This window comes from Pholis gunnellus, assembly GCF_910591455.1.
Source record: "Pholis gunnellus genome assembly, chromosome: 20".
Taxonomy (NCBI): Eukaryota; Metazoa; Chordata; class Actinopteri; order Perciformes; family Pholidae; genus Pholis; species Pholis gunnellus.
The window spans coordinates 19,159,768-19,181,768 of record NC_136547.1 but is presented as its reverse complement, the minus strand read 5'-3'; the positions used below and the strand labels follow the sequence as shown (position 1 = coordinate 19,181,768).

Genomic DNA, 22,001 nt, shown 5'->3' with positions numbered 1-22,001 from the left:
CGATGTGGGACAATGAGGAAAGCATATCTTCCTTGTTTGTGGAGGTGCTAGAAGTAGAGTGTTCTGTAAAATGAACAGTGCTGACTGCAGGTTCCCATTTCCTATTTTTGGTACTTGACTATTTATGAACTCCTACGGAGATATGTGCAATCAAAAATTGAATTTGTGCAACCACGGTGAGATTTCACCTTGCATTAGGAATTCCAAGGGAGGTTTGCTTATTAAAGGGTAGATGCTGGGAAATATTTCTGCAAACTTTTGGGATTTCTTTAATGAATACTGCAAAGAGGAGCGTTTTCTCTGGAAGTTGGTCTCTAGACATGCGAGTCCAACGTGTACCAGATGGCATCAGCTATGAAGCAGTAACCATACAGGGGGTCAGCCTGTACGTGCAAGATCAGACTGGTGAAGTTGTATGTGCGCATGTTTGATGCACACCAACTTTGTAGCTTGTACGGGCAGTTCACACACACACACACACACATTTACAGCTTGTTTTACACATGCTTTGGTAAATGAGAGCCCTCTCTAGTTGTTTACAACCCCGTTCCATTAAGGACAGCCTGCTGGTTTCCATTCAGGACAGTATCTAGAAGCACCAAGGTTGTTTAAATCCCGAGCGCTCCACCCAGGAACTCGGCTTCACCGCTCAACCTGCTTTTTTTTTTCCTTTCTTCATTCTCACCCGTGGCTTCCTGTTCAGCTATTCAGTATCATCCCCGCTTCCACACACTTTTGACAAATTTGACTTTCCTGCCGGTGTCTGACAACAATAACGATGCACACAGCGATTCATGCCCCAACGATGTCTCCAAACCTCTTCTCGAGAAGCAGGGAAAAAGATCCCTCTCTTCCTCCTGTACGCGCCTCTCCCCGTCTCTCCCCCCCTCTACCGCCTCCTCCTTTGCTTCTCCTCTCTGAAAGTTGATTTCATCTGACGTGACGGAGTCGTGGAAGCCATGGGCGGAGGTGTTACAAATGCTCCTGTCGCCGCGCTAAACATGGCAGGAAGCAAACGCCTCGACAGCTCTCGGATGCATCTCGGGAAATCGGCGACGCTGCGCTGCCTCGCTGCCGCCCCGCCTGTTTGACTTCAGCCTTTATCTCTCATTTCAACTACATTGGCAAACTGTTCTGTGCTCGCCCTGTTCAGCTGGCCTAGTTTGGGTATACCGGGGAGGGAGAGCCCGCTGGCAGGGGAAGTGGTGGCAAGGAAAAAAAAAAGGAGAGGCGAGCGCTGGCTGCCGGAGGGAAAACATTCCTGGTTCAAATGATGCATAAACAAAGTAAGCACAGTTCAGTATTTGGTTAAACAGGCCTTTTGGAGTAAAACACTAAAACACCATCTGCAAACAAGACACATCGTCAGAGCGGGAAGCAAATAACAGCAGCTTCATGGGATCGCAGCAGCCAGGATCCACAATGTCAATACCACTCAAACTGGCGTTTAATTTCAACGTAAATAAGGAATCACTGAAGCAGCGGCGGAAGAAAAAATAAAGTTAGCCTGAATGCATATCAGTGCCGAGTATCAAACTTCAATCTTTCCTCTGACTCGACAGTACTGGCAGAAACGAGGGCTTGGCTGTAATTCAGCCTTCCTTATAGATCCCATCTCTGTGGCACTATCAGTCCACTGCTTGGATTTGTAAAATGTGTGTGTGTGGGTGTGTGTGTGTGTGTGTGTGTGTGTGCAGATCACTTGTAATTCAAATGTGGGTTCGGACAATGTTTTAGCTTCAGTTTGATGCATAAAACAAGACAAAAGAAAGATGATCTTGGATCCGGACAGTTGTGTCCACATACTAGTCACATTCCAGACGTTGTGATGTGGTTGATGAAGAAATGTTGATCAGAGTGATCACAGTGTAGAACAGCAACTCTACAGTTTGTCGTCTGGCAGTGTACCAGACAGAATTGGGAGACACGGAATATTATATGTAGTTTTATAAACTTTGTTCAGGAACGGGACCACGCCCAGAACACGGCTCATTTCCCCCGGACAAGTATTTAAGCTCTACTAACCCGTTTACTTCCTCTTCGGATCCGTTCTCTCATCCCGACCCCCGACCCCGTTTTTGTTTTCCTTTTTCTCTCTCTCTCGCAGGATTACAGGAACGACAGGGGACTCTGCACCTCCAGAGCTTCCAAAGAGACGGCCCCCCATCCAACAGTCTCCGTTCCCACCAGCCGCCGGACACCAACGGTCCCCCGTCACGTCCCTTCATCCCTCTACCTCTACCCCTAACCTACACCTTTTCATCCCTTTACCTTAATCCCTACCCTACATCCCTTCATCCCTCTACCCTACATCCCTTCATCCCTCTACCCCTACCCTACATCCCTTCATCCCTCTACCCCTACCCCACATCCCTCTACCTCTACCCCTACCCCACATCCCTTCATCCCTCTACCTCTATCCCTAACCTACACCTTTTCATCCCTTTACCTCTACCCCTACCCCACACCCCTTCATCCCTCTACCCTACATCCCTTCATCCCTCTACCCCTACCCTACATCCCTCTACCGCTACCCCTACCCCACATCCCTCTACCTCTACCCCTACCCCACATCCCTTCATCCCTCTACCTCTATCCCTAACCTACACCTTTTCATCCCTTTACCTCTACCCCTACCCTACATCCCTTCATCCCTCTACCCTACATCCCTTCATCCCTCTACCCCTACCCTACATCCCTTCATCCCTCTACCCCTACCCCACATCCCTCTACCTCTACCCCTACCCCACATCCCTTCATCCCTCTACCTCTATCCCTAACCTACACCTTTTCATCCCTTTACCTTAATCCCTACCCTACATCCCTCTACCTCTACCCCTACCCCACATCCCTCTACCTCTACCCCTACCCCACATCCCTTCATCCCTCTACCTCTATCCCTAACCTACACCTTTTCATCCCTTTACCTTAATCCCTACCCCACATCCCTCTACCTCTACCCCTACCCCACATCCCTTCATCCCTCTACCTCTATCCCTAACCTACACCTTTTCATCCCTTTACCTTAATCCCTACCCCACATCCCTCTACCTCTACCCCTACCCCACATCCCTCTACCTCTACCCCTACCCCACATCCCTTCATCCCTCTACCTCTATCCCTAACCTACACCTTTTCATCCCTTTACCTTAATCCCTACCCTACATCCCTCTACCTCTACCCCTACCCCACATCCCTTCATCCCTCTACCCTACATCCCTTCATCCCTCTACCCCTACCCTACATCCCTCTACCGCTACCCCTACCCCACATCCCTTCAACCCTCTACCTCTTCCGCTTCCTAATCCAACAATCATTCCGTTACGCAATAAACCTCTCGAAACTCATACAGTTATGTGTGTGGTCCTTGTTAGTGAAAGTAGTATTACAGTATGGTATACTACCTTCATGACCCAACACCAGTGTCTGGCCTCACTCGTGCTCTTGCCCAGACACTGACTTCCTTGGTACGTCACCAGAGCATTGTTGTAGTTTTTTTGTGTGTGCATCAACAATTGTTTCTCAGGTTCCCAGTTATTAAGACTACAAAATGTGTATTATTGAATCATTCTTGTCTTTTAGCAATAAGAGATAAAAAAAGATTACTAAATGGACATTCAATGACGATTCCCTAAAAAATGTTGGGTTGTAATATTACTCTACTAATCCACAAAACAAAGACTGAGCACAATAGGCTACGTGCAGAGACACACAGTGAAAGCAGTCTCGTTTCACTGACTCTACACTGTGGAGCTGCAGGCGGACACACACACACACACACACACACACACACACACACTGAGGCTTAAACTCCTTGGAGAGAGTCTGTTGGCAGTAAGACAGAGAAGCCTTGCCAAACCTCCTCCCAGTTTTAACTTCTTAATGGGGATATGACAGCCAATCTACCTGAATTAATAAACCTCTTAAATATAAATAATCCCCTGAAAACAAGCCGTGGTGCTGTGTGGAAGTTTAACACAATTGGAAACTGTAAGTGTCAACTTAACTCGCTGTCAGGCAGTTTACTGGCACTACTGTAAGTGGCACAGTTCAGCTCTAGTAGCACTGTCAATGTTAACGCCTTCAAGTACACAGTCCATACATCTGGTGAAGGTCCGACCAACTGTTTTTAATGTGTAGTTGTGTTAATGTGCTGGCAAAATGGTCACACAATCCAAGCTTTCCAAGTTGGCTACACAGCATTTCCATTTATCGAATATTTTCTCTTACAATTAAACCAATAAGGCAGAGAAAACAAACAAGCCATCAGGCTGAACCTCTGCAAGCTAACCAACGGGGCGAGCTGAGATTTGCACTCTGCAGTCTCAGGCCAGAGGGCGTTTGGTAAGCTCCCATTGTGGAGCTTCTTCTGAAGCTTGTGTTGAACAAAGGAGCAGAATCTTAGAGGTGGAAGTGTGTTGTGTATTGACCTTGGGCCTGGGCTTCTGCAGAAGAACTCGAACGGCTTCAAACGCCGCCGAGCACTTTCATGTGGGGGGGGGAAATAAAGGCTGCTGTGTACAGGTGGTGTATCGCCCATCTTCCATTTAGTGTAAAGGCCTTGAAGTCCATGGTAAACAGCTATGTTATGCACTTGGCACGTGACACATGAACACAAACACAAAATGTCACGGTCGTATCAAGGAGACAGAGACGGGCGTGGACACATCAAACGGTATCTCGTCACAAATTTGCGAATACTTTTGCTCTCTGTCCGTGGTGGGCTGGTCCTCGCTGGAGTCTGAGCCGAAGGAGTTTCGGGTGAACCGGCATGATGATGTGAGCCGTTTATTGTGAAAGGTAAGAACAGAGGGAGCGGATCTGATACGCGCTGCTTTCAGCAAAGGTTGAAAGGAGTGCTAAAGTTGGCTGTCTTGGTTCGGACTAGAGAGCCTCCGTGTTGTTCACTATAACACTATAATGTATGTTTAGAATACGTTCATTCCGATCACAACGTGATTGGTTGAAGCCTTTATTCTTGGTGCGAAAGCTCAGATAAACCTTGTTCCCGGAAAATAAAAACGGCACTTTGACGATGCGTAATATTCTCGTTCTGTGTGAAATACTCACGACAAAAACCACAGTTCGACAAAACTTGAAATATGTAAGGTTCACAATGAAGGCACATTTACAAACATACAATACAGTGGAATGTCGGGAGGTAATTAGTGCATTCTTCAACACATTTCTCTTTCAATCTGAAACGGGTCGATGAGACGACCTGATTGGATTCCGAAGGCTTAGTTCCCCAGCGAGAGGTGGTGAGTTATTCAGCTAGGTAACTAAAGGTTGCGTGTTTGTGCTCTGGAGGAATTCAGATGTGGAGGAAAAAAAAAATAGAAGATAAAAGGTGGGAAAGAGCGTAGAGGGTAGAGGGAGAGAGGAGCTCGATGCTGAGTGCACTGCTACGGTTATTTAGAAACGAATGTGTGAAGCACGGCTACCGTCCTCAATGTCTGCTGAAAGAGAAGCTAACCTCCTCGTGTGAGGCCTGCATTTGAATACAAACTGTGTACAGTTTAATAGCTCTTTAAGAAACTCTGAACAACAACAAGAAGAACGAAAGAGATGCAAAAAGACCTAAATCTCCTCACGGCAGGATGTCTCAACCAGAGGAGGAAGGGTGTGATGATCAGGCTGCATCTCAATAATTCAGGCCGGTCCGCTCCTCAACTCAGCCTCGACTCGTCACCACCACCAGGACAGGGCGGCGTAGCGTGCACCCAGTTAGCCTTCACACCGTGCACATGAACAAGTCACAGCTGCTGTTACAACTAAAATACTGCAGACGTGGTCGGGGGTGAGGTGGGGGAGGGGGGGGGGAGGGGTAATCGAAGAAGTGAGTGATTACGGGCTGGCACGCCTCAGCCCTCCAGCTCTGTCAGCCGATTAAATATTATTGTGTGTTGCTTTCAGAACATTAGCTGATTACTCCGCAGGCTCTACTTACGCGCTGTTTTATGGCCGACAGTAAGCCTAAATCATTGCCATAATGCCGGTGTAATTCAACCTAATGATTGTTATGTAATTGTACATGCAGCCGAGGTGTTCTACTTCCCTCTGAGTATGTTGATGCTGAACAGATGCTGAGACGACAACTCAACTTGGTTCCAAATACTTTTAAGTTTGTTTGTTTTTTTTGGGATGCTTGCGAATGCAGAACGACACCTGTCTCACTGGCCTAAATCAAAGTAAGGCTTCTAATTAGACATCGTAAAAATTCACCATTTTTTGCCCAAAATGTATTTCTGGCGTCAATTCACATGCAATCCAGAAAGTCACTGGGTGGTGGTTCAGAATGACAGTGAAAGCTTTGTAGCTTCTCTAATGAAATGGATTCAATTCAGGTATAGCAGCAGGCTGTTTGTACCGTGTACAACTAAAGCACACCCGACAGATCCAAAGTGAAACACTGAGAACGTCAATAATTGTGGCAGCAAGCTGCAGAAAATGTCAAATCAAACCACACGTCAATTTTTAGCAACAAGAACAAAACTCGCTCTTTGCCTGGTTGCGTTCCCTGAGGGTGTATTTTTCATTTTCCAGAAAAGGGAAAAACAAAGACCATTGTGAGAATATCCACTTGCTAATTTGAAAAGCAAACTAAACAGGGAACACGGCCGACTTGAAGACAGCTGTCAGTGTGACAAGAGGTATTATCAGGTGGGATTTAAATTGTTATGCTGGAGGCAGCCAGGCGGTGTCCAGAAGGGATTTGAAAAGACAAGGTTTGGGGAGGAGGGGGGGGTGTTTAGTGTCTGTCACTCAAACATACATTTTATTTCTACCAGGCCTTTATGTGAAAGTTTCTCTGCTGAATATTCATAAAGTAGAACTTAACGACTCAGAAAAACAGGCGCTACGCCACAAGCAATTATATAAGAAAGGTAAACACTGGCTCGGTGTACAGTACAGGGCGAGTTCACAGATTCACGGCGACCGTAATTGCTTCCGGGGGGGTAGAGGGGAACTACCGGGCCCGTGAGCAAATGCTTTAAGCTTAACGAAGGATTTTTCAGAACGACATTCACGTTATTCTTCCCAACAGAAAGTCACAGTACGACAGGATCGGATGCCTAAAATATCCATATTGAAAAAAACTAAAGAAACACGACAAAATACTTTTGAAATCCTTCGTTGTAAATTGTGAAGAAGGAAGTAATGATTGTTCAAGACTTAAGTCAGCTTTTTACCAGGACCGGCTGAGGGAGCTAAAGCAATGTGATAATGAGCTCGGCACAATGAACCAAAGTGCGAGAGGCCCATTTGTTTGTGGTCTCACAATGTGCTTCTTCCACCACAGATACTGACACACAGAGGTCAGACCGTTGCAGGAGCCAATTAGTCATCTCACCCTTGATATGCACGTTACCAAGACAACACAGTGTGTGTACAGCAAACACAAAAGTGTGTTGAGGCTAAAAAGAGTTGGCGGAACCGGAGCGGACGAGGGCCGCGTGGTGTTGAGAGCATCTCTGTGTTACCGCGTATTCTTTTAGGGCGTGTACTGCGAGGCCGTTTGTCTTCAGAGAGCTGCTCTTAGTTGGCATTTGTGCGATTTCATCAGATGGAGTTAAGGGGCGAACCGAGGAGCCGTGTGGGTGAAAGAGACAAATGGTGGTTTTGAGGAGGGGCGAGCTGATTGAGGCAGGAGGACAGGGTTTCATTGTAGAGGGTGAGGGCAGGGACGCGGGACAGACGGACATGATATCGTGGAGTTTGGGTTCTGGGACGGGGGGGACGTCCACGTCTTTGATCATGGCTAGGTGGTCCGACATGGTGAGCTCAGAGCCAGAGAGGTGGTCCTTAACTGATGGCATTTCACGTTATTCCTTACAAAATTCCTCCAGAGCACAAACACACAACCTTTAGTTACCGAGCCACACACACACACACACTGGCGTGACACTGTGTGGTCACCGACCTCTTTGTCCGTCAATACAAGACGTTGAATTACCACTAAGAGATTGAATTGCCTCAGTTCTGTACACGGGAAACAAGCTAAAAAAGGCAGCCTAACAAGGGTAAGCGCTGGCGAGGCAAAAGCTCCATCAGCCATATGCCAGCATCCGCCTACACTTCCCAGCAGGCTCTGCCCTCTTGATGCAGACCTGTTTGCTGACTGCTGCCAATATTCACTGGCAGGAACCTTCTGCAAGACGTGCATCCAGTGAGCACCACAGTCTAACACCTTTACTCCAGGAGCAAGTCGGCCTTTATTCCAATGTGCACCGATCCTCAATAACACAGCGGATTAAACGGCATCTCTCCCGTAATCGCTGCGGTGCTACGACATTATAGCGCTGAAGATTAGAGCGCTTACATAATCGAAACAATTAGACCGGCCGATTACATGCTCATATTCCTAATCACCATGTGAAACTATCCTCAGTGAGCGTTTCGGTTTCCAGCTCTTGCAGGATTTAACTTCTTTTTTATTCCCTCTCATGTGCGTCGCCATTGAGAATCTATTTCAAATAGTGTTCTCACATTGAGCACGTACAGCACATAAAGTCAATATGGCGCTCGGCAAAGACTCGTCACTTTAGAAATAGAGCAGCCCTACAACTTCCAACAAAGACGATTCGGAGGTGAAATCCAGTAGGCTGGCGCAGCAAGCGGCTTACCCTGTGTTCTTATCTCTTGGCAGAGCAAAGCCGAGTCGCTCGGTGCCACATGGCACCCGGATACGCAGCGAGACACAGTCACACAGTCACACAGTCACACACACCAACACACATATAGACACACGTTGGCTCCTGTGATCTGTTCCCCAAAAGCACTTCCGTCGGTTCAAAAGAGTCAGTAGCAATGATTCAGGGGGCTGGAGCCAGGTTCTGCTCTGTTATAGCAGGGTGAGAGAAGGAAATGTGGTGGTTTTCTCTTGGTGTTGTTGATCTAAATCTGGCTGTGCTTCCTCTTTGTAAACTCATAGACGGGGTGGGAGGGGTTGCTTTAAACTTTTAACTAATTACCTGTTCAAAAAAATTGAAATCAGTAACCTAATCCAAATATCCCCACATGAACGTAATGCAGTCTGATTTCTCTCTGCTACTTTTGGATTACCTCAATCCCAAATGTGGAAATAAAGACCAGACAAAATCTGAAAGCAGAAATGGGGAACAACGTCACAGTTCACTGCAAGTGTTACTGAAGCAGCGGTACCCATCTACAGTAAATTAACCTACACGCAGAATGTATTTTTTTTACATTTTTGAATGAGGATTTTAATGTCTGTCGTCATATTTTATGATGTCATCACCCTAAAAAGATGGGGAAAATAGGATTTTTATGTTATTGTGGTTATAAAATGTAATTGACGGTGCTGTTGGATTGCTGCTAGACCGCCCCGTTAATACAGCTGCATGCCTCCCTCTGTGTTTTCTGACTGCAGTGGAAATGTTTATGAAAGGCTAAAAGCCACAGCGGTAAGTAGAAGAACTGGTTGAAATGGACAACTTTCAAACCCTGCATGAGTACCAAATATCTAACTAGTACGATGGGGAACAGTAACACGCGTTTCACCCTCTATAGTGGCCATCAGTCAGACAGGCAGCAGGGAGGCAGTGGCAGGGCTGAATGGGTTCCAACCTCAATTGCACACCTGAGGGAATATTTAAAGTGGGGGGGGGGGACATTAGTGGAGCCAATTAGGATTATTAGCAGGACGTGTTTTATTCAGCTGGGACTAAAGCAAATTGCTGAAAATGAGTGCAGAATTACTGACAGCCAAAGTGCACTTGCCCCCTTTTTTCTTCTTCTTTAAAGCCGGTATGTATTGTGAGAAGCACTGTTGATATACACGCCTGACCTCAGAGGGACACCAGTGATGTCACACGTGATTCAAAATACATTAGCAGCACAAACAGGAAATACAATAATCGTACATGATTACCACAGCTTAGGTCTATAATCACAGACCCTTTCACAGCACAGCATTTTTAGCTTGTTAAAGCAACGGAAAGCACAGGTGGAAGTAAGGTTATTAACAATGGCTCCATTCCATTAAGTGTTCCAGTATGCCTTGTCAGTCCAGGAGCTTTGATAACACCAGAGCCTTGGAACTGGCTCACCTAAATGTACGGCAGCAGTGGTATGAATTCCATCTGTGCAGCCTTTAGCCTTTGGCGTGCGCTCCTCTCTTGCGCCCTGTGCCGTGTTTTTCAGACGTTTTTTTTTATTACGATTGAGTGTATCTTTTTTCAATGTCCGCATTGAATCCATTTACATTCGATCGCCTGGTTGTTTTTGAAGCGGCCGCGCCGCCTGATGTGACGCGTCTCGGTGTGATCGGCCCCCTAAAAGTGGCATGAAATGATGATGGAGATAAACTCAGACACGTCACCACACACGGCATAAAGTTAGTGTTCGCATACAGTCACTGTCAAGAGTGCAAAGCAGAAATGGAAAAACTCTGAGAGGTGAGATATGAGCACATCACTTTCTAAAGAAGGGCACATCAAAGAAGAATCTATCAAGCATATACAACCAGGTATTCATATCACTGAACTGATGTGTCATTGTCTGCTTCTCAGTGTTGCTCTCACGTTCTCTAAAGCAGAAAGGGTGATGGCAAGGAAGCAAGCCAGCTAATAATACGTGTAGAAGAAAGCCCCTTGATGAGATCCGAGGGAATTCAGGCGAGGGTGGGGGGGGAGGAGGGTAGCAGACTCCTATCAAACGCCAACGCTCCCTGCCACAGTGTCTGCAGCTTGGCTGTATCTCCCTCGTGTTTACGGCGGGGGGGGAATAGTCTGAAGCGTTGAAAGAGAGCCTTCAACGTGACAACATTGTGTCGTCCCGGAGTAACAGCTAATGCCTGGCACCTCCGACTAAATCATTTCATTTGGAGCCTCTGATGTGCAGACAGAGGGGGATGTGGAAATGCATTTCCACGCCAAGCCTCTCAATCGCTCGCTGTCCCCACGAACATAATGAACAGATTACCGTTTGCACCCCGTCGTCACATGATACTCCTCTGACACGTGCCTGGCACCTTGTGTGGGGGATGTTTTCACTGCACCTCCTCTTGTTCCAGGCGGAGAAAAAAAGAAAAGGAATGACCGAAACTAGTTTAGCAGCCACAGGAAATAAAACAACTTGCTAATTAGGGGAGTAATGGACTGAGGCAGACGGTATTGCCTGAGTGCACGGCTTGGGAAGATGGAGAGAGGGTTGAAATGCCAAGTGTCTATATATCCCGGCACCCTTAGGCCGAAGTCCTGCAGACACTGCAAGTCTACACCCAATTTACCAATTGCTCCTTCTGTCCTGACTGACTGGGGTTAATAAAATGCTAACAATCTCAATATCCATGACGGCCCTTTGCTAACTACTTCCCCTCTAGTTAAATTCTCCTCTCCTTTTCTCTCCCACAGAAAGAGACTGTAACTCCTGCCTTGGCTTAATCAGGAGGAACGCTTATTAAGGAGAAGCTCTCGGGGTACTTCCTAAATTGGGGAGAGGACCGTCTCGCCAGTGCGATAACCGCAGATTTATGTCAGACTGAGGTGTAAATAGCTGCACTCCCTCCTTTAATTAAGCAAGCACATTTTCCAGGCCTTCGTCTTGTGCGCTGACCGGTCCGCTTCCCTCTGCTGAGCAGACGCTAGCTCACAAAAAGCAACTCAGCCATGTGCAGAACGGTGCACAGAGGAGCTAAAAATAGTGTTCGGATGGCTAAAAATCTCAGCGATTGTCCTTAACATTCCGTTTATCCCCGTATGGGTTTGATGGGAGAGTTTTCGAGCAGAAACGTCACTTTATTTTACACGTTTTGTTGTCTGCTGTCTTTTTCAGCCAGTAATCCAGCCTGTTTGCGTCTGTCAATGAGCAGTCATTCGCAGTGATACACGGCGGCGGAATGTCAAATTACTTCCCAGCGTCAGATCAAGCTGAGCGCACAGGCAACATGGAAATGTTCTACGAGAGTGTAATATCACTTTAAAAGACTGCTGAATCTGTACTTTGAAGACAATTCCATCTGTGGCCTCTCATCTCCCCGAGTTCTATTTTTGAAGCTCCGGATAAGAAAAAAAAAGGTGCACGTCCCGACAAACTTTACACCTTCTCTCAGCTGCAGCTGTGCTCGTGTCTGTCAGGGAGAGAATAAAATACCTGAGACGAGCAGCGGGGAAAATGCTCTTGTGCCGCTCACGAGGGGGTACTCAGCGTTCAGATTCAGCGCTCAATTTCCATCACTGATAGCGTTTGCTATTGATTCAGAGTTTTGCCCCGTGCTTGGTGCGGGGCAGACACAACAGATCCCTGGGTTTGGGAGCTGTCAGTCAAGGTAATCCAGGAGTCTTCTTCAGAGCCTGTCAGGGTGAAGAGCACCGCCTCACATTCCTCTCAAACCAAGAGGACGACAGAATCGGCCTGAAAGCTGTCTGAGAGGAGAGGAACGCTCCTCAAGAGACCGAACATTAAACTTCCCTGAAAGGGGCTTCCACTTTATTCCCATTTACTTATTTAAATCGGCACGCATAATGCTTTGGGCCAACAACAACAAATGTAGTGCTTAGCGTCGGGTCATTCCCCATTTTGACTTTAGAACAGTCCATCCTTTGATGTTTCCTCGGCAGGTTTTCTCTTCCTCTGCACACGGTTTTGACATGAAGACGTGATGCAGTAGTTCTCTGAGGCTATACATCCACACTGTTTGAAAACTCAGATCTTTTACTGGCTTTCCGCCTCGCGTCCACACTTCTGCTGTGTTTTAGAACGGATGAATGCTCATGAATGCTCGTGTCAAATGCGTTTTTCAGGCGCGGTGGTGTGGAGGTTATTTCTTAAACGGCGCTGAAACGCTCACCTTTTTTGGTTTCAGAATGCTGTTTTAAAACTAAAACGTTGCCGTGCGGATGTAGCCTGAGCTGCAGAATCAACACCACCTTTCATAAAGAAAGAGTGGGAGTGCAAATGTTTCCCTTCCCTCTGACACAGTCCTGATGATTTCCAAAAAAACGTCTGACAAAAAGCTGTAATTGTTCACATCCGAGGATGACATGGATGCGTCATACAAAACCGATCCCACGGCCATGCGGCCTATACGTTGCTCACCGGAGACAACTATCATGACACGGGTATAACAGCAGCGACGCAGACCGGCTGAACCCGAAGGTTTCAAGAAAGCAAACACAGATTCAGGCAGAATTTTGAAAGCCTGTGTAGTTATTCAGAGAAATCCTTTTGCTCTTTTCCACATGCATATACAGTAGGTTACATCCTAAAATAGATGTGAACAGTCATCTAAAACAGTGAGGTGTGAGCTGCAGTTCAGAATTCATGAAAGCCCGTAGTGTGGATGTAGATACGGACGCAAATAGAAACAGGCAGAGGCACACACACACACGCGCACACACACACACACACACACACGCATGCCGCATAAACACCAGTCACTGGCTTTATTGTGCTGATAAAGGACAGGAGGCCCTGCTGCTTTGAAATGCTGAGTAGTGGAGGCAGAGCGTCTGCCGCCACCCACCATGGATTAAAATGAGAGATGGGATCACTGGGATTGCTCCATTCACAACACTCCCACTTATCTGCTGCAATTAACATTAAAAGCCCCCCCAACACAAATAAATGAAAACATGAGTGCCTCTAAATATGAACGCCGCCGTATGTCGTGCTTTTGGGCTCTGTAAGCTTGTCTGTATTGGCCTGTGTGTGTGTGTGTGTGTGTGTGTGTGTGCCCGGGGTATTGTGAAAACCAGTGTTCTCGGCAAGTGAGCTCTGAGGGGAAATCCACCCCAGAGGTTCAGAGAGCAATTAAAAGTCAACGGATCTCTCCAGCAGCCACAGCCTCGTGCACAGGGGGGCGGAGGAAGGAGTACAGGGGGAGGACGGAGGGGGTTCCACACCTTCATTTTACATGAGTGATGAGCTGTGAAATGCTACAAAAAGCCTCCCCCATTACCGCGAGAGGGATTTGAAGCACAGAGAGCAATTGAAGAGAAGAGGAGTAAAAAAGAACGCCTTTATCAAATAAAATACATGAGCGAGAGAAAGAAGAATTCAGACTGTGAAGGCCCATATCCGTGGTTCACATTATGCACGGGTCCCAGTGAGCGCAGTGAGCGTTTAACAATGACACAATGTGATATTTCTGGGTGACTTGCAGTCAATAGGGAGAGCCTTTAAGATATTCAGAGGCTGAATCTGAGCTATGGGAGATCATTCCTCCCCTTGACTTATATTCAATACTCATTTTCTGGGAATTCATCATGTCAGTATCTGGAAACCAAAGCGGAAGGAAAGTGAGATGTAATGTTTTCGTTTCCCAAAAATGAAACGGTAGCCTTTTCTCCTATTGACGTCATTGTCATACGTGTGAGAGGATATTTTCTTCAGGTCCCACTTTCACCGTCTAACATATACAAAAAGAACCGGGGGGCTAAAAAGATTTTCCATTCTTCAGCATCTCCCAAGTTTTCCTCTCCAAACTTTAAGGCAAACGAGGAAATGTTTTGCTCCAAACTTTGACAAAAAAAAAGAAAGTCAACAGAGAAGCCTGTGGGAAGCTGGAGTCAAGGAGGCCCCCCCGTTATCTTGTTATGGCAGCGTAAACGGCGAGGCAACACTGAGCGCCTTGATGGAGCCCAGATAGACGAGTCACACGCTCACTCACACAACATCACAGCGACACCTGATGTTGTCTGCGTTCAAACTTTTCTTCTGCAAACTTTCCTTCCCTGGAAGTCAACATTTCCTCCTGTTTGCACTTTTTAAAACAACACTCGCTCATTTCCATTCCTGCTTAAAACCACAATAGGTCACACAGCAGTGACGTGGTGGTTGTGTTAAACATGACAACGCTGCTGTTAATGATAATGATGAGGATATTAACGGCATAGAAAATAAACCTCACCCTCTTAGTTACTTGATTTTGGTTTGGCCCGGCTGACAACAAGCCTGTGTCGGCGCCTGAAGACGTGGAAGAACGAGCGGCTGGTTGGAGGAATAAACAAATGAATGATAAAAATTCAGACGGTGCCTGACACTCGTGCAAAGTGACTCTGACCTTTATTAAAGTCGATCAGAAGGTCTGAAGAGCCACCTTTTGTGCAGTTTCGCCTTCTCAACAGCCAAACAGGTTTATGAGACCGGATGTCACGGACAACACAGGAGCCCCGTGAAAAAGCCACCGTCTCTTCCCTCTCACGCTCTCCTTTCTCTAACAACCCTTGAACCCGACTGTTACAATATGGAATGAAGCATATTGCTGACGACAGCGCACTCGTTTCTCAGCGTCTGGGAGTGTGGCGTTACAACGGGGGCGGGGCGCGAATTTGCTTCGAATCGGCAAAACGCCCCAAACGCCTGAGTTGAAATTTTTGAACTTCGGCAAAAAAGATGGCGTGACGCTGCGGCGCGATAGCCTATCAGCGTTGAGATGTTTCTCTTGACATCAATGACATCCAAACTGTGTGTATAAATGTGTGTGTGTGTTTGTGTAAACCTTGCGGAGAGAACTAACTAAACATTAATTCAGACTTTTTACAAATCGCCATCATTACGTAGTTATTTCGGAGTCCCTTTTTGTCGGTTTATTGCCGTTAAATCACAGCCAAATCTGTTTATTTTGTGTTCACACAGCTGTAGTAAACAGCCGACGTGTGGCTGGCTGGACACAGTGAATACAGCTCGATAAAATTCACGGAGCTCCTCTGGACTACGTTATGAACCAGACATGACTGCGCGAACAATTCGCGCCGCGTTTGGTGTAAACACGGCAAAACCCTCCTGAGTCAGCCAACCTTCTCTCCCACTACAGGGAACCAGGTGCTGTGAGCATCTCAGCCTGATTTAAACTGGAACGTACCATCTGCTCAGGTGAGCGCAGGGGGGAGTTAAGCAGGTAGTATTTAAAAAACTGTAAAATAACAAAAAGAAAACAAAGACTGAATCTACTTAAACATGTCTGACATCTAAAGTTAGTTATAAGCACACACAAGAGGACACAGGTGTGCACCTGATTGAATAGCGTCATCTATTGTTTTCCCGTTCCTTCACTTGAAGTTGCCCCGTCACAGCTGGAGGGATTCTAATGATGCACACCAGGTTTCACTATAACTAAATTAGCAGATGATTAGCAGCACAGGGTAAAGCACAAAAAACACAGCTCACATCTGATCTTCACCGCTGAATGTTAAACCTTTCTGACAGTTCCCTGACAAAACTACACCCCTTAAAACAACTGTGTGTTTTGTCCGTCAACGTTGATGAATTAACAGTTCAACTGACAAAACACGGGGCTAAAATTAGCCGCGTAACAATAAAAAAGCACCTGTTATTCTCAAATAACAGTCGGCACTAAAACAAAAGAAATCTAAATAACTTGCTCTGTCGATTTACTGTTTCTATGACTTCCTGCAATACTTCGTATTTTATTTAGCTCACAGTGAGACTGCACCATCCATTCACCGTACTACACTGTATCAGCATACAGAACATTCCCATCATCCGTAGAACGACTATTCACACAAACTGCTCGTATTACCCAGGGACCTCTAGTACTTTTCAATAATTGCGGACATCATCTGTGATCTTAATCCTGCGCAAATCTGCCATGTCCATAATTTGTTAACTACCATATTTCGCTCAAACACAGAGTACAAATGATAATATTAGTCCTGTGCCAATCAGCAGTTTGGTGATTTGGGTTTGTATGATTTTATTATTATTGCAGGGGTTTTTGTTTTCTCCGCACATGGAAATGAACGTTTTGACAGCAGGTGCAAATTCACGAGGTTCATCTCAGTTCCAAAGCATGGAGATCCGTTAGCATTCACAGCAAGAGGTCTTGTGAGTATTATATAAATATAAATAGGTCCATATAGTAAAATTGTATTCAAATATGAAGAACGTATCGTGCTATATCATACAAAGCACAGACGTGTGGGGGGTACTTCCTAAATCACATGTGGTTGGTAATGCTAGCCGTGTGCGAATAAGGCTTAAGACAGTATTTGTGAGCTACCTTCTCTTATCACGGCACAGATTTAATGACCTTTCATCAGGGCTACAAAAGAGAAGCCACACGCTGCACCGCCTTTTTAATAATCTCCTTCCTTTCCTAATTTAGATTTGATTGGTTATGAAATGCGCCGGCCTGCCGGGACTCAGGTTTCAGCATTCATCAGCGTTTCCTGGTTGTAAATTGATGGCACAAATAGAGGCATACAGTGCATCCCATGTATGCATAAAGACATCGACACAGTATGAATTATAGAGCTGCACCTAGAAAGGTTCTTCTTTTATGTTTAATGCCATACGCATCCAAAAAAACAACACATGCAAGGTTATGCTGCTTGATAAATTGTGTGTTGGAGTGTTGGAATAACTGGACGTGGACGTTAGTTCAGTTCTAAATATCCTTCTATATAGGAGTCCTTCTATATATATGTGGTACAGGAGCTTGAAATGAGGAAAGCTCAGCTAGTTCTCTGTACTCGCTAGCACTGACTTGTCTAAATGTAACACAAGTACTTGCATTTACTACTTTGTCACTTTTTAAGTATGGAGGTTTTGAGAATATGCAATAATCATAGAGTTGTCAAATGAGCTTCTTCTGCAACATGTACACATTTATTTGTATGAAGTCAAAGCTTTTTTTCGCCCTAAATCCGCCACAAAGTCAATCATGGACTGGTGGAGGCTCTGCGACCTGTCCGGGCTTTTAAAGGCCAGCCTGAGTCAAACTGGAGGGGACAGTGAAATCTCATATGATGGCAGATTTGTGTGCCAGAGTTCAGTGAATGCCAGCTTATTGCTATCGAAAAGGTCACCGAGCTAGAAGCAGAATAAAAAGCCTTCGCTGGGGAGAGTGGTGTGTGTGTGTGTGTGTGTGTGTGTGTGTGTGTGTGTGTGTGTTTGGGGGATGAAGGCTGCCACCTGAGGTAACCATGCTCGCTCAATAAGCACCACACCCTCCAGCTGCGTCTCTCTCTCTCTCTCTCTCTCTCTCTCTCTCTCTCTCTCTCTCTCTCTCTCTCTCTCTCTCTCTCTCTCTCTCTCTCTCTCTCTCTCTCTCCTTTCGTCAGGCTTTGGTGTCCGTTACCTTCAGCTCTCCAGGAAGCAGTCTTTTCGCAGGCCTTTAAAGTACACCCGCCTCTGTGAGCGCAGAATCAATTACCAGAGAGATGAAATTCTCCGATAACGCGGCCTAATGATAATTGCCCCGAATCTGCAATGATCTGACTTACGATACAAACCACTATTGGCACTGAAGCGGCGCATTGGCAGCCAGAGCTGGAATATCAATGATAATTGTTCTGAAGTTGATTCGGAGCCACGTTACTGCCTGAAGTAAACAGAAACCGATTGCAGAGAATTGGGCTCTATGGCAAGCGGCAGGGGTCATGTTTCCCTCATGTGTGTGTGATTACAGTATAGCTACAGCGGAGAGAGGAAACGGTTATGTGGGAGCAAACCACGCCTGTTTAATTGAAGCACTCGTATCACATTGACTGCCGGAGACACGAGGGCGACAGCGCGGCGCAATCTCCCACTAATTCAATAAGCGCTCATCAGACTGTTAAAAGGCTGGCAATAATACAGTAATGATAAACTCGGTTTCAACTGTGCGTCCACAAATAGCACGGCTCCACCGAAGCGTCAGACACGGACGGTCTGCTGCTCATCCAGCATTCATCCACAGGAAATACCAGACACGCCTCAGGGTCAAATGAGGATCAATCGGAGGTCACAGAGCCACCCGGAGGATGAACTGAAGGTGACCCCGTTTTGACCCCCCCTCATCCCACCCAACCTCCTTTGCCTTCGACCAACCTTGTTCGATCACGGGACTCAGCGTTTTTCTCAAATGTGCCTGAGAGATGTCGGGCTGAATAATGTGTCCTATGAATAAAACACATTAGCTACAAAACACGCTGAATTATTCACATTTCAGAGGCTCCATGCCGCCCCACGCAGGAGATATTAGGACTTCAGTCACCGTGTGCTTTGCACACACAGTCCTCTGGGTCTCTGTCTCCCCCATGTTCGCTCCGTGTCGCTCTCTCTCTCTTGATCATTCTCTCGCTGTGTTTGTCATCTGTATTTTGTTAATCCCTGTCTAGCTCCTCTGTGCCTCCTCTCAGCTGATGGAGACCGTCTATTTATACTGCTCCAGTCACTACTTTTTTCCTGGAACATCTCGCTATTTATCTAAAGGGCTCTTGAAGCCGTTGAGGAGCGCATTTGTTCTGAGAGAATCTTTGATGACTTGGTAACACGCGCCCGGCCCACAATGGATTCATCATTTAGCGTTAATCTGAGGCGACCAGCTGTGAGTTTCAAAGTGAAAAGCACTCCGGAATAAGGAGGAGGGCGGTCTGCTAATTAGATACTTGACCTAATATGCATCTTTTTGCTCATTTTATTATCAGCTCCGCCAGGAATTTGTGATTTCCATGATTGCGATGTAATTTGCGGAATCAACAGCGCCACATGAACTTCAAAGGGTAAAGCAATCAGCCGATCGCTGCTTTTTATAGTGCTGTTTGCATATGAAATCCCTCTCGTCCCACAGAATATCACTTCTGAGTAATCCCGATTAACCTAGTGTGCACAATGTGGAACCCTTCATCAACAAGTCGATTACAGCAGATTTGTTCAGCGCCGCAACGACCCCTCTGGGACCAGGACTACGGGTGTCCGGCCGTGGTAACGGCTCTGTGAGGCTGCTTTGAGCTAAATGCTAACGTCTGCATGCAAACACGCAGGTACAGCGTTTGCCACGTTCACCATCTTCCCCAAGAGGCACAAGACTCTCCTGCTACTTTATCTATAATCATTTAAAGGGTGAAAAATGAGAATATTAGTGAAAGCTGGGGCCGCTGTGTTTGAGTCGCGTGCAAAAGTGTTGCTAATGTGAGAAAAACAAAAGCACAAAGTACTGGGACTTAAAATAGCGCTCCACTTAACTTCTCATACTGTACACACGCTGTTGTATTTTTAGTCCACCTGTGCACTGTTTCACCCAGAGATAGTTTGAATTTTTAGGCCACCCACTCATCCAACTCTGCCGGAATCAAAACGAACGAGGGAACCGTCTTTTTTCATGTGACTCTGATGTGTGTGTGTGTGTGTGTGTGGGGAGCGAGATGTGTGTGTGTGTGTGTTGTTCGTCGGTTGAGTCACAGAGTTTTCTGCAAGTGAACGGCACACGAGACAGTGTTTTGCGGCGCACTCCCAGAAGCAGCTTTTCCAAACAGCAGAAGGTGACGTCAATGGGCACGAGCCTGTATTTCTTGGGGCCCGGCGACGTATCTGAGTCACACAGGCTTTGAGAGTGTCTGTCACGGCTGTGGGGTCCGAACAAGCCGAGAAGATGCGCGATACGCAGGCACAGATAACACAGCTGCCTCGGTGTTTGTGTCTGCGTGTGTGTAGAATTTTGAAAACGAAAGACTGTGTTTCTTCACTGTTTGCATGTACTCACCAGGGCACAGTACGTCTCCGGAGGGTCTCCACAGGTGATGTTGGGGGGATCCAGAGTAACCTTCAGGTACTGGGTCATGTCGGCCGCCTCCGGCTGACAGGCCATGTAGTCCCAGGTTAAGCCTTCGTCCGAGTAAATCTGGGACTTGCACACATCGTAGTGGCCCCACGCTGCCGGGTAGTGCTGCATGGCCGCCTGGCAGACGCCGGTCCACAGCGCCTGCAGCGTCAAAATGGCAAAATGAAAACGCATGGCTGGTGGTCCTCTCTCGGCTTCCTCTCTCTCTCTCCTGTGTCTCCTTCTGAGGGGGCTTACTAACGAGGGGTCCCTCTACTACTTCCACTTATTCCAACTCACTCAACTGGAGTGAGGAGGCATGCCAAACTCCCCTCAGGTGGAGTGAGAGTCGGTGCAGAAGTGTCTTGTTGTTATTTGGTGCTATTTTTGTCCCTTTTTAGGTTTTCTGAAGTGGAGGGTAACTACGAGGGATGGCCAGGTTACCAGTCCGTCGAGAAGATAAGAGGGGAGGATTGAGGGAGGGAGGAGGAGGAGGAGGAGGAGGAAGAGGAAGAGGGAGGGGGGGGGGGAGGCGAGAAGGAGATAGCCCTCTGACACGCTGATAGGAGGATGAGTGACAGGTCTCCTCAGCTCGCCCGGCTGTCAATCATGGTCCTCTTCCTGCACGGCGATCTGGTGCTGCGGAGAAACAGAAGAAGGAGAGGGGGGGGGCGGGGGGGTGAATATATACCTCTCTTATGGGAGTAGAATTTTGACAGTGAGAGAACATTAGCTGGCGCCATGGCAAGAACGAGAGGCGTACGTGTGAGTAGAGAGTCGGATGGGTGCTAGGTAGGTGTGCCGTGTTGGTGTTTGTTGTCCATCAAAACACCGAAAATCAGTAAGTGAGGCCATCGAGGTCAATTGGATCCCGCGGCTCTCACACCAGACCCTCATCTCACTCAGCGGTGTCGAGCCTACAGTGTTACATATCATTCAGCTTTCTCCGTCCCCACACACACCACACACACCCCACACACTACACACTGCAACGATAAAGAGTAGACATCCAAGATGTGATCAGACGGTACGGTCTTAATCAGGAGCAGGACTGAGAGGGGCTCCGCTTAATGTTGTCAATTAAAAGTACATTTCAATCTACCAGTTCCATGGCGACACTTAAACTGTCCGTGTGTCGTATATTACTATCAAATACTACTGCTTATAACCAAAGGAGTTGTGGGAAAAGAGAGACTGTATAGTAGTGGATGAATATATGAAATACTTTATCAGTTAGAGGCCTGCCATCACTCAAATCTTTACATTTTACATTTCAGCTCATGTACTTCAACCTGCATGAAGCTGAGCAGCTAGTGAACAGTTCGAGGCTTTTGGAGAGTTTTCCACGGTTAATATAAAAAGCAACACCAGACTTCCACTTGAACAGGATAAAGTGGCCACTCCTGATAACAACAGCCACACGTTAACACAAAGATCTTGTGGCTATAGTGCTGCTTTCACGTTTCCTCTCTTATGTGGTAGAGCTGTCTGT

General features: G+C 46.7%; 1 protein-coding gene across 1 annotated transcript in view; it reads right to left on the bottom strand.

Annotated features, from left to right (window-relative positions):
• ntng1a (netrin g1a) overlaps nt 1-20,704 on the bottom strand; it is a gene marked incomplete at both ends in the record, with an annotated part of 80,659 nt that extends 59,955 nt beyond the window's left edge. Inside the window, one exon of the mRNA XM_079181766.1 lies at nt 20,453-20,704. Within this exon, the coding sequence (XP_079037892.1) occupies nt 20,453-20,704 (252 nt within the window). The remainder of the gene's footprint in view (nt 1-20,452) is intronic.
• Between the last annotated feature and the right edge of the window lie 1,297 nt (nt 20,705-22,001).